The 17,346-nt window shown below is 44.6% G+C and overlaps 1 protein-coding gene across 14 annotated transcripts in view; it reads right to left on the reverse strand.

Moving 5' to 3' along the window:
- The window catches only part of limch1a (LIM and calponin homology domains 1a), a 395,389-nt gene that overhangs the window by 77,891 nt on the left and 300,152 nt on the right, over positions 1-17,346 (reverse strand). For 12 of the 14 annotated variants that reach the window (XM_063043232.1, XM_063043235.1, XM_063043233.1 and 9 more), the window contains one exon: positions 15,710-16,096. The exons of the other annotated variants lie outside the window; for them this stretch is intronic. In XM_063043232.1, the coding sequence (XP_062899302.1) occupies positions 15,710-16,096 (387 nt within the window). The remainder of the gene's footprint in view (positions 1-15,709; positions 16,097-17,346) is intronic. 14 annotated transcript variants of the gene reach the window in all.

Raw genomic sequence — 17,346 nt, forward strand, 5'->3', positions numbered from 1 at the left:
GCAACGAAATGGGCTGACTTGGACAACCGGTCCACCATAGCCTCATCAGAAGGGGGCAAACCTGTGACAAAATTCATAGCGATGTGGGACTGTAGGTGTCAAGGGACCAGAAGGAGCCCAGAGGGTCAATGGATGATGGAATTGGACTAGGCATATGGCGGGCAGTGAGTGATAAACTGATGTACATCTGCAATTATGGAAGCCACCAGGACTGGCATCACGAAAAATAGAAGGTCCATCATGTGCCTGGATAGCCAGTGAGGGGTGAGGGGTGGGCCCAATGGAGTGTCTCAGAGTGCTGGCATGTGTATGTGGTTGTCAGGTATGTTGACCAGAGCAGGCTCCTGCTGTAGGGCCTGGCAGGTCTGGTTCTTAAGATCCCTGATGATCAGGGTGAGGATCTGCAAAGATGAAGTAATAAGCTGGGGGTCAATCTCTGTTTTAACTGGGTCAAACTGTCATGTCAGAGCATTTGTCTTAACGTTCTTGGAGCTGGGTCGGCAGGAAATTGTGAAGTTGAACTGCTCTAAGATTAGGGCCCGGCAACCCAAACATGGATCTGGTGGTCATCCAGATCAGGAAGGGCATGGTGCTCCCCATCAGCCAATGACTCCATTCCTCTAAGGTCCATTTAAAGGTGACTAGCTCCCTGTCTCCTACTCCATTATGACTCTCTGTTGAGTAGAACTTCCGTGAGAAAAAGGCACAAGGGTGTGTCTTCCCATCCAGTCCTCGCTGGGAGAGGATGGTCCCGGCGCCCATGTCAAATACATCCACCTCTATCACAAAAGGTCTGGAAGTGTTTGGATGGTGGAGAATAGGAGCAGTAGTGACGTGCGCCTTGAACTCCTCAAAAGCGTGATCCACGGCAGCAAAGCATTTTATCTGTGAGGGACGTGAGGGACGTGAGGGACATGAGGGAGTGGTTTTTTGGCAGTAGCTCCTGATTAAACAGCGGTAGAGATTGGAGAAGCCCAAGGTGTGCTGTATCTGTTTGAGGAACTGCAGCCAGGGCCATTTAATGACCGTGCACACTTTCTCTGGGTCCATGGTTATGCCTTGGGTTAAAGGACTTACCCAGGAAGGAAATGACTGAGTTATCTAACTAGCGTTTCTCTAATTTGCAGTACAGTTGGTTTTCCAGGAGACACCGAAGCTGGCTCGTTTGTATGAGTGAGCAAGGACTGTGGATGACAGCTGGGTTTAAATAGGCTGCAGGCGATGAGTTGGAAGGTGACTCCTGTTAACACACATAAAAAATGCTGGTGAACGCAGCAGGCCAGGCAGCATCTATAGGAAGAGGTGACTCCTGTTAGCTGGGTGGAGACTGAGAGGAGCCTGCCTGAGCAGGCCCGACATAGAAGTGTGTTATCAAGTTCCTTTACCTCTTCCTTGACTGTAACAATGAGAAGAGGGCTTGTCCTGTGTGATGAGGGTCCTAAATGATGGATCCAGCCTTTTTAAGGCATTGCCTTTGGAAGGTGTCCTGGATGCTCAGGAGGCCTTTGCCCATGATGGAACTGGATGAGTTTACAACTTTCTTCAGCTTTTTCTGATCCTATGTAGTGGCCCCTCCATTCCAGAGGGTGATGCAACCAGTTAGAATGCTCTTTCCAGTACCTCTGTAGAAATCTGTGAGTGTCTTTGGTGACATACCGTCACTTCAAACTCATGATGAAATATAGCCGCTGTCATGCCTTCTTCATAATTGCATAAATATGCTGGGCACAGGATAGATCTTCAGAGCTGTTGACAACCAGGAACTTGAAACTGCTCACCCTTTCCAGTGCTGATCCCTCGATGAGGACTAGTAGGTGATCCCTGAATTTCCCCTTCCTGAAGTCCACAATCAATCCCATGGTCTTACTGACATTGAGTGAAAGGTTGTGGTTGCAACACCACTCAACCAGCTGATCTATCTCACTCCTGTATGCCCTCTCATCACCATCTGCAATTCTGCCAACTACAGTTGTGTCATCAGCAAATTTATAGATGGCGTTTGAGCTGTGCCTAGCCACACAGTCATGGGTGTACAGCAGTAGGCTAAGCATGTATCCTTGAGGTGTTCCTGTGTTGATTGCCATTGAGGAGTAGATGTTACTTTTGGTGAGGAATTCAAAGATCTATAGCACCTTCTTACTTGCCAAGGCCTCTCTTAGGCACAATATACTTTCCTGTGCCCCCATAGTGTAAAAGCATGTCTACCATATGCTAACATGAGAAACTACAGGAACATGATTCTGCTTTAAATTTTTATTTGTCTTTAAACCGGGCTTACACAGTACCAGTGCGCTGCACAGCAGTTTCGATATTAACGTGATCCTTGAAGTTGTGATTTTTAGCAAGCGTTAAATTATCTGGTTCCAGTTGTGACAGCAAAAGCCTTAAGTCCCCATGCATAATAATGTCAAAGCGGTTTCCGATTTTTCTGAGTATGAGGTTCACTGCACTGAAACCTCTTTCAACAAGGTACGAGGATGGAAATGCAATGAAGAGCAGTTTGGCTCTTCTCCAAAGAGTAAGAAACTTTGTATGACGGTATAGCCACATACCACAAAAGCCGACATTTTTGTAAAGCATTTTTGCTTCTTCAACATTCTGAATTTCGATAATTTCTTCTTGCAAGCTCTCTTCCTGTTCTTCCAGCTTGCAAAGAAATGGGTTAATTACCCAGTCCGGAATTTCCAGATTGTTCAAATCCTTGAATCAATCCTTCTTCAGTGACTGCAGGTGTAAGCAGTACTCTTGTAAATTACCATTTGTGAAACAGAGTGCCATATTTTCCATGCAAGGCAATTGTGAGAACATTCTTTTCCCAATGTTTTGCTTATACATTTCCAATTTTCTGATAAAAGTGGACACTGCCCTTTTTGCCTGGATTAAATTGAAATTCTCAACCTGTAGTTTCATATTTAGAATGTTCTTTTTGTCACACAGATCGGCTGGATACGCCACATCTCCATGTAGAAGTTCAATCTTGTTTCCCAAGCTCTTGTTGACCTTGAGCAAAAATTCAACCACAATGTCAAAAATATTAAAGACATGTTTTAAACAGCAGACTTTTGACAGCCAATGCACTTCAAGGTGAAGAAGCAAGCATTCACTCTTCATTGTTAACTTGATATAACTGGTGAAATATTCTGCTATTTAATGGAAGAGCTTTAATTTTGTTGACAGTAGATATTACAAGAGTCATACTTGAGAAGTCGCTGGCTGAGGTTTTTGGCTGCAAGATGTTGACGATAAATTACACAAAGGATTGCAAACAGACTTGGAATTTCTTTTTTCATAAACACGACTGAACCAGCATGGCGACTTGTCATGTATGCTGCTCCATCTGTTGCACAAGAAATCATGTTCCTAATTGGAATACTTTTATACCCAATATATGTTTTGAGCTCATTGTAGATTGACTCTCCATTGATATTTGATTTTAATTTTTTACAAAAGAGAATCTCTTCACAAACTCTTCTGTTTTTGATAAACCATACTTATACCATTAACAATGCCTCATTGCCTTGGAGAGTTGACTCATCTAGGTGTATCGTAAGTTCTGTTTCTTTGTAGCTCTGTGCATAGTTGATACTCAATGTCTTCACTCATTTTGTCAGTATGATTAGCTACAGAGTTATTACTTAGGGGAACTGATTTTAAAATACTGGTATCCATTTTGAGGACAGTGATGAGCACTTCTATACAGCGGGCATTATTAATTTTTCACCAATTGTATGAGTTTTTCCACACTTAGCTATCATTTTGGAAACGCTATTAAGAAGCAATGAAACCACTATCAAGATCATTTTTAGCTTTCTTGGCAAATGATTCAAATGTACAATGCTTTTCAAATGCTTCTTTCATCTTCTGGAACTGTGTATTACCATAAGTAGCCTTTTCAGGGTGTATTTTATAGAACTGTTCTTGCAATCATGATGGCATCATGGCTTCATTATACAGTACAGTATTACAACTAAGACATGGGGTGTCACTGATCTGACAGGAATGGAATAAAACCATACTCCAGGTATGTAACATTGTACTGACGCACTTTCTGTAGTTACTGTTTCTTAGCAGGATTAGAATTCAAGGCTTCACCACCTTCAGACTCTCAGAGATCACGCCATACATATTTATCCATTATTAATGGGGCCAAATTAAAATTAAAAAATTAACACAAACTGGGAGTGCCTATCGGATGTTGATGATGGCAGCCAGTTGACACGATTGGTCAGGGCTTGTGCTTCAAGTCTTACTCCCACCCTAAGAATCTTGAATGCCCCCAATGACTTCTATTTCCCCTAATGCCCCCTTAGGACACATAACTGCCGCATTGGGAATCACTGGTTTAAATAAATTTACGCTGTACTTTGAGGTACTCTAAGACCACCTGAGTTCACGAGAAGGACTGTATAAAAGCAATTGCTTCTGTTCCTTTCTTTCATTCAGCCTTTACTGGCTGGGCTGGTCCTCACCAAGAACCAATTGACAATGCATACTGTATGGTACACTTCCTGCCGAATACAAGAAATATAAATACTCAACTAAGAGAAATAGCACACATTTTAACAAAGGATAATTTACTTCCTTTTTAACTTCCAATTAATTAGTATCGAGCCTAAAGAAATGCTGTTTCTAGACCCAATTCAGTGCAAAACAAAAGTCAAGCTCCATAGAGGAGACATTTGGTTGATTTGCATTCGCAGGACGTCAGGAATCCTTCTAGACCAGGGATGGCGAACCCCTGGCATGTGTGCTCAAGATGACGTACACAAAAATTTTGTTGGCTTGTAGATGACCTGCAGTGCTGCCCTTTGATTCTTCAAACCTCACCCATAACACAAAGATACATAATGATTATTACAGGCAGGTGGCCACACCAGGGCCACGAGAGGCAGACAAGTGAGTCACGGTTAGGAGGGGAAAGGGGAAGAGTCAGGTAATAGAGAGTACCCCAGTGGCTGTGCTCCTTGACAATAGGTACTCCTGTTTGAGTACTGTTGGGGGGGACAGCTTACCTGGGGGAAGCGACAGTGGCTGTGCCTCCGGCACAGAGTCTGGCCCTGTAGCTCAGAAGGGTAGGGGAAGGAAAAGGAAGGCAGTTGTAATAGGGGACTCGATAGTAAGGGGGTCAAATAGGCAATTCTGTGGACGCAGTCCAGAGACCTGGATGGTAGCTTGCCTCCCTGGTGCCAGGGTCCGGGATATTTCTGATTGCGTCCAAGATATCCTGAAGTGGGAGGGTGAGGAGCCAGAGGTCGTGGTACATATAGGTACCAATGACATAGATAGGAAAAGGGAAGAGGTCCTGAAAGGAGAATATAGGGAGCTAGGTAGGGAGTTGAGAAAAAGGACCACAAAGGTAGTAATCTCGGGATTACTGCCTGTGCCATGCGACAGTGAGAGTAGGAATGCAATGAGGTGGAGGATAAATGCGTGGCTGAGGGATTGGAGCAGGGGGCAGGGATTCAAGTTTTTGGATCATTGAGACCTCTTTTGGCGCAGGTATGACCTTTTCAAAAAGGACGGGTTACACTTGAATCCTAGGGGGACCAATATCCTGGCGGGGAGATTTGCGAGGGCTACTGAGGTGACTTTAAACTAGAACGGTTGGGGGGGTGGGAATCAAATTAAAGAGACTAGGAGAGAGGAGGTTAGTTCACAACAGGGGGATGGGAACAAGTGCAGAGAGACAGAGGGGTGTAAAATGAGGGTAGAAGCAAAAACTAGTAAGGAGAAAAGTAAAAGTGGCAGGCCGGCAAATCCAGGGCAAAAATCAAAAAGGGCCACTTCTCAACATAATTGTATAAGGGCAAGGAGTGTTGTAAAAGCGAGCCTGAAGGCTTTGTGTGTCAATGCAAGGAGCATTCGTAATAAGGTGGATGAATTAAAAGTGCAGATTGTTATTAATGAATATGATATAGTTGGGATCACAGAGACATGGCTCCAGGGTGACCAGGGATGGGAGCTCAACATTCAGGGATATTCAATAGCCAGGAGGGATAGACATGAAAGAAAAGGAGGTGCGGTAGCATTGCTGGTTAGAGAGGAGATTAACGCAATAGAAAGGAAGGACATTAGCCAGGAGGATGTGGAATCGATATGGGTAGAGCTGCATAACACTAAGGGGGCAGAAAATGTTGGTGGGAGTTGTGTACAGGCCACCTAACAGTAGTAGTGAGGTTGGGGATGGTATTAAACAGTAAATTAGAAATGTGTGCAATAAAGGAACAGCAGTTATAATGGGTGACTTCAATCTACATATAGATTGGGTGAACCAAATTGGTAAGGGTGCTGAGGAAGAGGATTTCTTGGAATGTATGTGGGATGGTTTTTTGAACCAACTTGTCGAGGAACCAACTAGAGAGCAAGCTATTCTAGACTGGGTATTGAGCAATGAGGAAGGGTTAATTAGCAATCTTGTTGTGAGAGGCCCCTTGGGTAAGAGTAACCATGATATGGTGGAATTCTTTATTAAGATGGAGAGTGACATAGTTAATTCAGAAACAAAGGTTCTGAACTTAAAGAAGGGTAACTTTAAAGGAATGAGACGTGAATTAGCTAAGATAGACTGGCAAATGACACTTAAAGGGTTGACGGTGGATATGCAATGGCAAGCATTTAAAGATCGCATGGATGAACTACAACAATTGTTCATCCCAGTTTGGCAAAAGAATAAATCAAGGAAGGTAGTGCACCCGTGGCTGACAAGGGAAATTAGGGATAGTATCAATTCCAAAGAAGAAGCATAAAAATTAGCCAGAGAAAGTGGCTCAGCCGAGGACTGGGAGAAATTCAGAGTTCAGCAGAGGAGGACAAAGGGCTTAATTAGGAAGGGGAAAAAAGATTATGAGAGAAAACTGGCAGGGAACATAAAAACTGACTGTAAAAGCTTTTATAGATATGTGAAAAGAAAAAGATTGGTTAAGACAAATGTAGGTCCCCTACAGACAGAAACAGGTGAATTGATTATGGGGAGCAAGGACATGGCAGACCAATTGAATAACTACTTTGGTTCTGCCTTCACTAAGGAGGACATAAATAATCTTCCGGAAATAGTAGGGGACAGAGGGTCCAGTGAGATGGAGGAACTGAGGGAAATACATGTTAGTAGGGAAGTGGTGTTAAGTAAATTGAAGGGATTAAAGGCAGATAAATCCCCAGGGCCAAATGGTCTGCATCCCAGAGTGCTTAAGGAAGTAGCCCAAGAAATAGTGGATGCATTAGTGATAATTTTTCAAAACTCTTTAGATTCTGCACTAGTTCCTGAAGATTGGAGGGTGGCTTATGTAACCCCACTTTTTAAAAAAGGAGGGAGAGAGAAACCAGGGAATTATAGACCGGTTAGCCTAACATCGGTGGTGGGGAAAATGCTAGAGTCAGTTATCGAAGATGTAATAACAGCACATTATGAAAGCGGTGAGATCATCAGACAAAGTCAGCATGGATTTGTGAAAGGAAAATCATGTCTGACGAATCTCATAGAATTTTTTGAGGATGGGTAGTAGAGTGGATTGGGGAGAACCAGTGGATGTGGTATATTTGGATTTTCAAAAGGCTTTTGACAAGGTCCCACACAGGAGATTAGTGTGCAAACTTAAAACACACGGTATTGGGGGTAAGGTATTGATGTGGATAGAGAATTGGTTGGCAGACAGGAAGCAAAGAGTGGGAATAAACGGGACCTTTTCAGAATGGCAGGCAGTGACTAGTGGGGTACCGCAAGGCTCAGTGCTGGGACCCCAGTTGTTTACAATATATATTAATGACTTAGATGAGGGAATTAAATGCAGCATCTCCAAGTATGCGGATGACACGAAGCTGGGCAGCAGTGTTACCTGTGAGGAGGATGCTAAGAGGATGCAGGGTGACTTGGATAGGTTAGGTGAGTGGGCAAATTCATGGCAGATGCAATTTAATGTGGATAAATGTGAGGTTATCCACTTTGGTGGCAAAAACAGAAAAACAGATTATTATCTGAATGGTGGCCGATTAGGAAAAGGGGAGGTGCAACGAGACCTGGGTGTCATGATACACCAGTCATTGAAAGTGGGCATGCAGGTACAGCAGGTGGTGAAAAAGGCGAATGGTATGCTTGCATTCATAGCAAGAGGATTTGAGTACAGGAGCAGGGAGGTACTACTGCAGTTGTACAAGGCCTTGGTGAGACCACACCTGGAGTATTGTGTGCAGTTTTGGTCCCCTCATGTGAGGGAAGACATCCTTGCCATAGAGGGAGTACAAAGAAGGTTCACCAGATTGATTCCTGGGATGGCAGGACTTTCATATGAAGAAAGACTGGATGAACTGGGCTTGTACTCGTTGGAATTTAGAAGATTGAGGGGGGATCTGTTTGAAACATATAAAATCCTAAAGGGATCGGACAGGCTAGATGCAGGAAGATTGTTCCCGATGTTGGGGAAGTCCAGAATGAGGGGTCACAGTTTGAGGATAAAGGGGAAGCTTTTTAGGACCGAGATTAGGAAAAACTTCTTCACACAGAGAGTGGTGAATCTGTGGAATTCTCTGCCACAGGTAACAGTTGAGGCCAGTTCATTGGCTATATTTAAGAGTGAGTTAGATATGGCCCTTGTGGCTAAAGGGATCAGGGGGTATGGGGGGAAGGCAGGTACAGGGTTCTGAGTTGGATGATCAGCCATGATCATACTGAATGGCGGTGCAGGCTCGAAGCGCTGAATGGCCTACTGCTGCATCTATTTTCTATGTTTCTATGTTTCAATGATTATCTTTTCTGCCAAATGAAGACGTAAATGACTTTTTTTTACAACCTGAAAGCAGTGCAATGTTTTCACAGGAAATGTCTCACACCGGTTTCAGCCAGCTAAATAGTTGCAAGAACACGTGACGTTGGATGATAGGTTTTGAAATCCTCACAGACCGGGTATAAACATCAATATTTGGATAATAAAAGTACATATGAATAGACTTACTGATAAAACCAGGGCTACGTGCATGGCTCTCAAAATAACCAAATATAAGCCGGATATAAAATATTTGTCGTCGTTAGTGCAGCAACAAAAAGTCTCACTGAGAGTAAAATGTGTTTATTTTCCTTTCCTTGATCTTTCATACAAAAACACCAAAGCTTATAATTTCATGTTCACATTTCTTATGTTATATAAGGTATAATAACAATACTATTTAGAAATGAGGTTAGTTTTCAATTGTCTTTTTAGAACATTTATATTGATAATTTTGAACAGCTTTTCCAAAATGCTTCATTTATTTCAATCTGTCTGTGTACATTTATTAATGAATACACACAAATGAGTAACAGGATTCATCCCTTTTTCCTAAAATTAAGTCCATAAACATTGTTTTTAATTCATTAATCAATGATAATCTCTGCTCAAAACTACTATGGCATGTGAGAAAATTTTTGAAGAAGGTTATTGCCAATCTGGACACACACTTTAACAATGGTTCACTGGCTCTGCTCTAGACACATGCTCAAAGGCCTTGGTGATTGTAGGTTTCAGCCTGCCTTCTACCTCCCTGCTCTATAGCTGCTCACCAATTCACTGGTAGTAAGAACTGAATCCTCACTAATGGGCTCTGGTCCCTCCAGAGTGGTCCAGGCAGTGGACTTCATTGCTTGACTACATGAAAGGAAAAGCATATCACACACGAGGCAACAAGGATTACGAGATGCTCCCACCACGCCAGCTTCCGCCATTTAAATGCTTTAACTCTCCGCAGTATGGATAACTGGTGTGGCCTCTTTCAGGGCTTAGGACATTCCTGTTAATTGATATTCATGTTTTAGGCACCAAGAATTGAGAATTTAAGGAACACCTGAGCATAGGTTCAGTGCTCAATCGTAAGCCTACTAGTGTTATCACATAGCGTTTGTTTTGTGCTTTGATCCAGTTTGATTCCGTGTCTCGAACCTTGCTTCGGATACCCATACATTTGGATCTAAACCTTCCTCGTTAAGGACTCTTGTCACAGTACAATTGAGCCAACATGGAACCAGTGGGGTATTGGAGCACTTCATCTGCTGTGGCCAGCCACAGTGAGACAATTTCCAGACAGAGCCTGGAGATACACAATTTCCAGTTTGCTGCTTGCCAACTATTGCAGGAGGGAAGCCAAAGTCACTCAGGTAAGGCTGTCAATCGCTCTGCGGAGCCATCTTCCAACACTGGAGAGATTCGACAGTGACCCAGGTTCTTGCCACGGCTTCCTCATCCAATGCTCATTACTACTTGAAATCCAGCTGTCCAGGTTCCCTTCACAGCGTGGAAAGGTGGCCTTCATTATCTCTCTTCTGACTGGAAAAGCACTGGCCTGGGCCAATGCGCATTGGGAGCATAGGTCAGATATTTGCTTGGATTCAGAAGAAGTCAGGGCTGCCATGAAGAAGGTGTTTCATCACCCTGCCAGGGCCAGCCGAGCCGCAGATGATGATGAAGATTCAACAGGGGTGACAGCTAGCAGCCAATTACGCAAACGAATTTCAGACCCTGGCCCAGGAGAGCGGTTGGAATGGGGAGGCTTTGGTCACACTATACCACCACAGACTCTGAGATAAGCTGAAGAATGCCCTCGCCTTGGGAGAGCCAGCAGAGGACTTAAAGGTTCTCAGCAACTAGTCCATCCATCTCCATAATCATCTGGCAGAGCAAAAGTGGGACCACTTCAGGAGGATAAAGAGCGCCGGTCCCAACCCAGTCCCCAACCTCGGACCACGACCAGCCCGCAGCCTGCTCAAGATCCAGTCGAACCCATGCAGGTCTGACTAGGCTCTCTGCCGATGAGAGGTCCCAGCGCTGGAGTCAAGGTCGCTGCTTTTACTGCGGGGAAGCAGGTCACCTGCAGGCCGAATGTCCGAAGCTGCAGCCACCTGGGGAACTACTCAGATTATCCAGTGTCAGGAGGACCTGGATGGTCACAGCCACTAAGCCCAATCCCATGGATTCTGATTTTGTGCTGAAGGTGGCGTTCACCTGGGTTAAAAATGAGGTAGGTGAGAGTTTTTGTGGACTCAGGGACAGTGGGTAACTTTCTGGATTTGGAAACCACCTGTAGGTTCAAAATACTGCTGCGAAAGTTGAGTCAGTCCTTGCCTGTAACTGTCTTGGATGGCTGCCCTCTAGATTCTGGGCAGATCCAGCAAGAGACTATGGAATTGCAGATGAGGATAGGGATCATGTGGAAGACATTAGTTTCTACATAATTGACTCTCCACTCCTACCCTGATCCTTGGGTACCCTTGGCTGTCCCAGCATAACCCATCTGTGGACTGGAGAGAGGGGAGAATCACTCTCTGGTCCAGTCATTGTAAGAGGTTTTGTTTATGGCATGGTGCTCCAACACCCAGACTCTCCAGTGACCAACGACCTGTAAGGGGAAGGTTTCAGTGCAAGGGAACCTGAGACCTTCTGGAGACGTTGTCAGACGAGCCAGTTCTGGCCAACGGGACAGTATGAGTCCTGACAGAGTCTAGTCAGAATCCCTCGGGAACTAGAGAGAGGTAATTTCTAGGCCAAGAGAAGACCAAGGAGATGCCCGAGCAGTCTGGCCAGACTTGCAACTAAGCCGAAGGGAACCAGTCGCCAGACCTCAAGGAAGCGAAAGACTCCTTTTCGCCGATCCTTGAAAACTATTCCGGAAGATGCAAGAACCCTCTGTAATGCCTCGCTGATGTTGCCTGTGGATGCAGACAAGGAGTCAGACTCTAATTTGGCCATTGTTTCCATGGATGAACTTTGTGAGCTCGGAGAGAGGACTTTGAAGCTCACTGGATCACCCCTGTCATCTCAGGAATTGTCCTTGAAGGAAGGTCCATAGGAGATAGTATCAGTCAAACCAGTCGAAATCCCCTCTCTTTACAAAGATTTAGAGGAGGTCTTCAGCAAGGGGAAGGCCTCAACCCTTGCACTGCACCAACCCTTTGACTGTGCCTTGGACCTGCTGCCCATATCTTGCCCCGGCGGGGTCGATTATACACGCTCTCGGGCTTGGAGAGCGTGGAGGAGTGTATAAAGGAAGCTCTTGCCATGGGCTTCATTCAGCCCCCCACCTCACTCACCGGCGCAGGTTTTCTCTTCATACAAAGGAAAGATGGAGCCTGCGGCTGTGCACTTGATTACAGGGGATTAAACACATAATGACCAAAAATTGCTACGCCCTTCCAATTACGAACATGGCTTCCAAGATGCTCCAAGAGGCAAAGTTATTCCCAAAATTAGACCTCCAGAGTGCCTACAAACTGGTCCGTATCAGGGAGGGTGATGAGTGGAAATTGTCAGTCAACAGGGCACTACGAATACCAGGTTATGTCCTTCAGCCTTGTGAACGTTCCAGTTGTTTTCCACGTCTTTATAAACGACGTGCTCTGGGATACTCTCCATAAGTATGCCTTTGTCTACCTGGATGATATCCTCATCTTCTCGAAGTCCATGGAGGAGCACATCGCTCATGTCAGGGACATTTTAAAAAGGCTCCTAGACCACGGACTTTATGTCAGGTAGGAGAAGTCCGAGTTTCATATGATGACAGTTTCACTTTTGGGTTTCATCATCTCCAATGGCAAGCTCAAGATGGACCCAAGACCCAGGCAGTCAGAGACTGGCCACCACGATCCAGTATCAAACAAGTCCAGCAATTCCTGGGGTTTGCTAACTTCTACCGGAAGATCACCAGGAACTTCAGCTTGGTGGCATCTCTGCTGTTGGTGCTAAGAAATCCATGGGCCCTTTTGTCTAGACAATTGAAGCAGAGACTGCTTTTGCAGGCGCTTAAGCAGTGGTTCACAACAGCTCCTATCTTGGTTTAGCCCAACCCGGACTTTCCCTCCATTGTGGAGGTTGACACCTCAGACATCTGAGTGGGTGCCATCTTGTCTCAAGGATCACCTTCGGACAGGAAATTGCACCCGTGTGCATTCTTTTCCAGGTGACTATCGCTGGCAGGGAGGAACTATGACAGAGAGGAATTCTGACTAGATCTCGTTGGGACTTGCACAGTCCCGTTGAGCAGAACTGGCTTTTCTGCTATTGAGGACTAGACTGGGTCTCCAGAAGGTCTCAGGCTCCCTTGCACTGAAACCTGCCCCCTTATAGTTCCCCATTGGGAATCCAGAGCTTCTTGCGGTTGTTAGCTTTGGGGGAATGGCGTCATTGGCTGGAGGGGTCCAAGAACCCTTTTATCCTTTGGACTAACCATAAGAACCTGGCCTATATTCAGAAGGCCAAGAGGCTGAATTCCAGGTAGGCCAGGTGGTCTTTGTTTTTTAACCGGTTTAATTTCACCCTGACCTATCTATTGACCAGGGTCTAAAAACCAGAAGTCTGATGCCCTGTCCCATCAGTATAATGAATCGGAACAAGAGGATCAGCCTATCACCATTTTTCCCCAAGCTAACGTGGGCGCACCAATTCACTGGGAATTCGATGCTCTATTTCGCAAGGCCCAGGTGATTCCTGAGAATGGTCCTATGGGTCAGCTGTTTGCCCCAAGTTCCGTCCAGTCTCAGGTACTCTAATGAGGACATTTGTCAGGAATGACTGCACTTCAGGGATTGCCAGGACCCTTGAGTTTATCAAGAGGAGGTATTGGTGGCCTGGAATGAGGAGAGAAGTTCAGCAGTACGTGCAGGCATGCGAGGTGTGCGTCCAGAAAGAGGAGCAACATACACTTCTAGGATACCAAGTATGGAACTGCCTGAAGTGCATTGTATGGTCAGATAATCTACTGGTCATGCAAGGAATGAAACATTTCAGGGTTGACATCAGCTGCCTGTTATTGTTCGTCAAGTTACTTGTGAAGCATGAACTGACTCCGTTTGTTGCTTCCTTTCAAGGGAGAATGAAATGCATTCAACGTGGAGTAGGTCATTTCTCTAACTTCCCCTATACAGTGAACTGATTGTAAATTTCTCCTATTCTGGACTGGAAGATGCTCACTGCTGTCAAGTCCATTACTGCTGTGAGTGCCTGTTGTAAAAGGAGTCCTTGAAGGATCTGCAGGATCATATGGAATGCCTCTGTGGTCTCTGTGAAGTGGAGTTGTCTCACACTTTTTGTTTACTGAGAAGAGCACTGTTCTTTGAAAACCTTGTGTGGATATAGTCCCTTGCCAAAAACTTCTATATCCATTCCTCCTCCTTTGCCCTACCCTAAGTAGCTTCTGTTTGTTCTCCTGGTTGTGCTGCACTCCAATGGCTCTTAAAATAGTGAGCAATTAGTTTCTGCTTGAAGTTCAAACTCTTTCAGCTCCTATCATAAAAGACTTCAGAATAATTAAAGAAACCTAGAAGCACCAAACACTAACTAAATTAAAACACATTCTGTAGAAATCAATCAGCAATTGATTTTCAAGTACTTGAAGATCCCCTTGAACACCACAAGTGGCGTTAGAGGATGGTAAGGGGAGTGGCAGAGCACGACAGCAGGGGCAGGATTTGCGTTCTTTCCTGAGGTTGAATGCTTGATCTTCCATTTGATGTTAGTATCCACTGTTAAAGGATTAACTGAACTGCAGCTTGCTGGTAATGGTATCAAGCCAGTATTGGACGTGAATTGGTATCATGATCTGTTGACCATGATACTGGTCTGCTGAATACAGGTGCTAATTGGTCTTACTTATAATCTGGCCAGAATCGGCTATGCCAATAGACTACATATAAACATTGGAAATAAACCAGTTACTGTTGAGTCTGAACAGAGGACACCTCTTGAATGAATTTTGCAGCAACTGCTCCTAAATTTAGTGAGGGGAAGTGATTGCTAGGATTTTGCTGTTTACCTTGGGCAAATGGAAACGGAGAAGAAAATTAATTGAGGCAGAGGTTCCTAAAAAGATAAGGTGTATCTTAACAAGAACACTAAATGATCGCTGGGAAGTAATGTTTGGAGACAGAACCATTGCTAAACAAGTGGCATATGAGACCCACAGTCTGAACAGGAGATGCATTTGTAGTGGACGGAAAGTGCTACGAGTTACCAAGGCTGGACTGGGGTGTCTATGGGCAGAGAAGAGTATTGGGCGTAGTCCCAAGTAGGATCAGATGGGCAGGCTAGTTATCATATTCTGGGATGGGGGCTGGAGGTGAGTTGAAGGAATAAGGCAGGTCTGTTGTTGGGTCAGTAATCATGTAAATACCAGGAGATAGCTCGGAGGTATTGTAGCCATCTCCTGCTGATGTTCCTAGATAGCTAGGACCATCAGCAGTTAGAGGTCAGAATGGTCTTACTGTCCTGGCTGAGAAACATACACCCGATTACTCCAAAATTCCAAATGGTATCAAACAAATCAGTGCAAGTCAGCATCCTGAACTAATATTTTGCATTACTGATAAACATATTATCAAATAGTCTAATGTAACAAATACGTACAAATCATACTGTGACAAAAGCAAAACACAGTTCAGGGAACAAATACAAGCTAACCAAACTGGAAGCAGGAAGACTGGGCAGACTCCAGTGAAGTGGCTAGCAATTATAACCAGCAGTGTAAGTGGGTGGTGTAACAATTTCTGGGCTTCAGCTCAGCCATTTTTATTGTATGTTATTTTTGAAAAACACATTGAATCAATTATAATGCAGTGTGATGAAGCTGGAATTAATGAGCAAAGAACTGATCACACGATGAGTGGCCTCAAACCTTGTGTTAAAATGATCATGCTTATCAAGTTCAAGTGTTCAAGCATGCTCTCAATCCAGACCAGCTGAAGGAAGGCAAAATGTACCTGGTCTCAGTCTGGGAGGCAAGAACTACCTCACTCCTTGCAGGCATTTGGGTTTTATCCCCCACTGCACCATCTCGTGAGTTGAGGATAACTGCTGAAGATACAGAGGGTAAGAGATGGCATGTGTAGGCTTTGATGGTGCAGCTATCTGGCTCTTCTTCTGACTCACTGCCTGGGCCAGCCCTGCTGGTGCTTAACTTCTCCCAATGTTGCTGACCTATCTCCGTCACTGGGCCAAAATGCACAGAGCGCTGGCTGCTGGGTGAAGAGCCCTTATTGCTTCTTGCCTTTTGACACACGAGGTCATCTGGAGCTTCTTTTCTTACTTTGGTTCCAGACCTTGGCTTCACATCAGAGCAGCCTTTAATTGGCTTGGAAGATTCCTCACTTGACAAAGTTATGGAGAATGGAGAAAAATGACTGTTAGAAGCAAACAACGCTGACTTCATTAATACCTGAATGTCATTGGTTACAAGGGAAAGACACTCTGGTTACAAACAACTTAATACCAAAAATAACCAACAATCCAGCTTTCTCAACTATCTTTAGGTAAGGATATTCAGGTACAGTTATCTCTGGGCAAGGTTATTCTAAGCAAGGAATAGATAGTTATACGAGGTCACACCCTCAGTTCTAATCAACAGGCTCCAAACCCTGGGTCTCTGTACCTCTGCAACTGCATCCTTGACTTCCTCATCGGGAGATCACAGTCTGTGCGGATCAGAAATAACATTGCCTCCTCACTGACAATCAACACTGGCGCACCACAAGGATGTGTGCTCAGCCCACAGCTCTACTCTCTCTACACCCATAACTGTGTAGCCAAGGACAGCTCAAACACCATCTACAAATGTGCTGACACCACAACTATTGCTGGCAGAATTTCGGATGTGATGAGGACGCACACAGGAGCGCGATAGATCAGGTGGTTGCGTGGCATCATAGCAACAACCTTGCACTTCGTGTCAGTAAGATCAAGGGATTTATTGTGGAATTTAAAGGGGAATACACACTTGAGGAAAATGAAGTGGAAAGGGTGAGCAGTTTCAAGTTCCTGGGTGCAACCTCTCTGAAGATCTGTCCTGGGCCCAACATATTGATGCAATTACAGAGAAGGCATGACAGCCATTATATTTCATTAGGAGTTTCAGGAGACTTGGATGTACTGTGGCGAGCATTCTAACTTGTTGCATCACCTTCTCGTAACAAGGGGTCACTGTACAGGATCAGAAAAAGCTCCAGAAAGTTGCAAACTCATCCAGCTCCCTCATGGGTACTAGCCTCCCCAGCTAAATTCTGAGCAAAAAGTAACAGACTATTGGAGACAGAGGGTTGATATAGTTGAAGCGCTTTGCATGATTTTTGCCTTTGTTGGGGACGATTCGGAGAAATTAATTCCTATGGCGGAAGGGTCCAAGAACGGATGCACTGAAAAATCTGAACAGGATCATACAGAACTGATGTCAGGAAACAATTTTTCACCAGAAATGGTGGTGTATATATGACAATAGCACCTTTAAGGGTGGGTCATACACCGATTTCAAAACTGAGTGAAATTTTGTTAGCTGTTGAGACATGAATACATGCATAGAGTTCAGAAGCAAATTTAAGATGATAGTCAAATAGGCTTGAGTAGC

Source organism: Mobula hypostoma, chromosome 3 (assembly GCF_963921235.1).
Source record: "Mobula hypostoma chromosome 3, sMobHyp1.1, whole genome shotgun sequence".
Classification (NCBI taxonomy): domain Eukaryota; kingdom Metazoa; phylum Chordata; class Chondrichthyes; order Myliobatiformes; family Myliobatidae; genus Mobula; species Mobula hypostoma.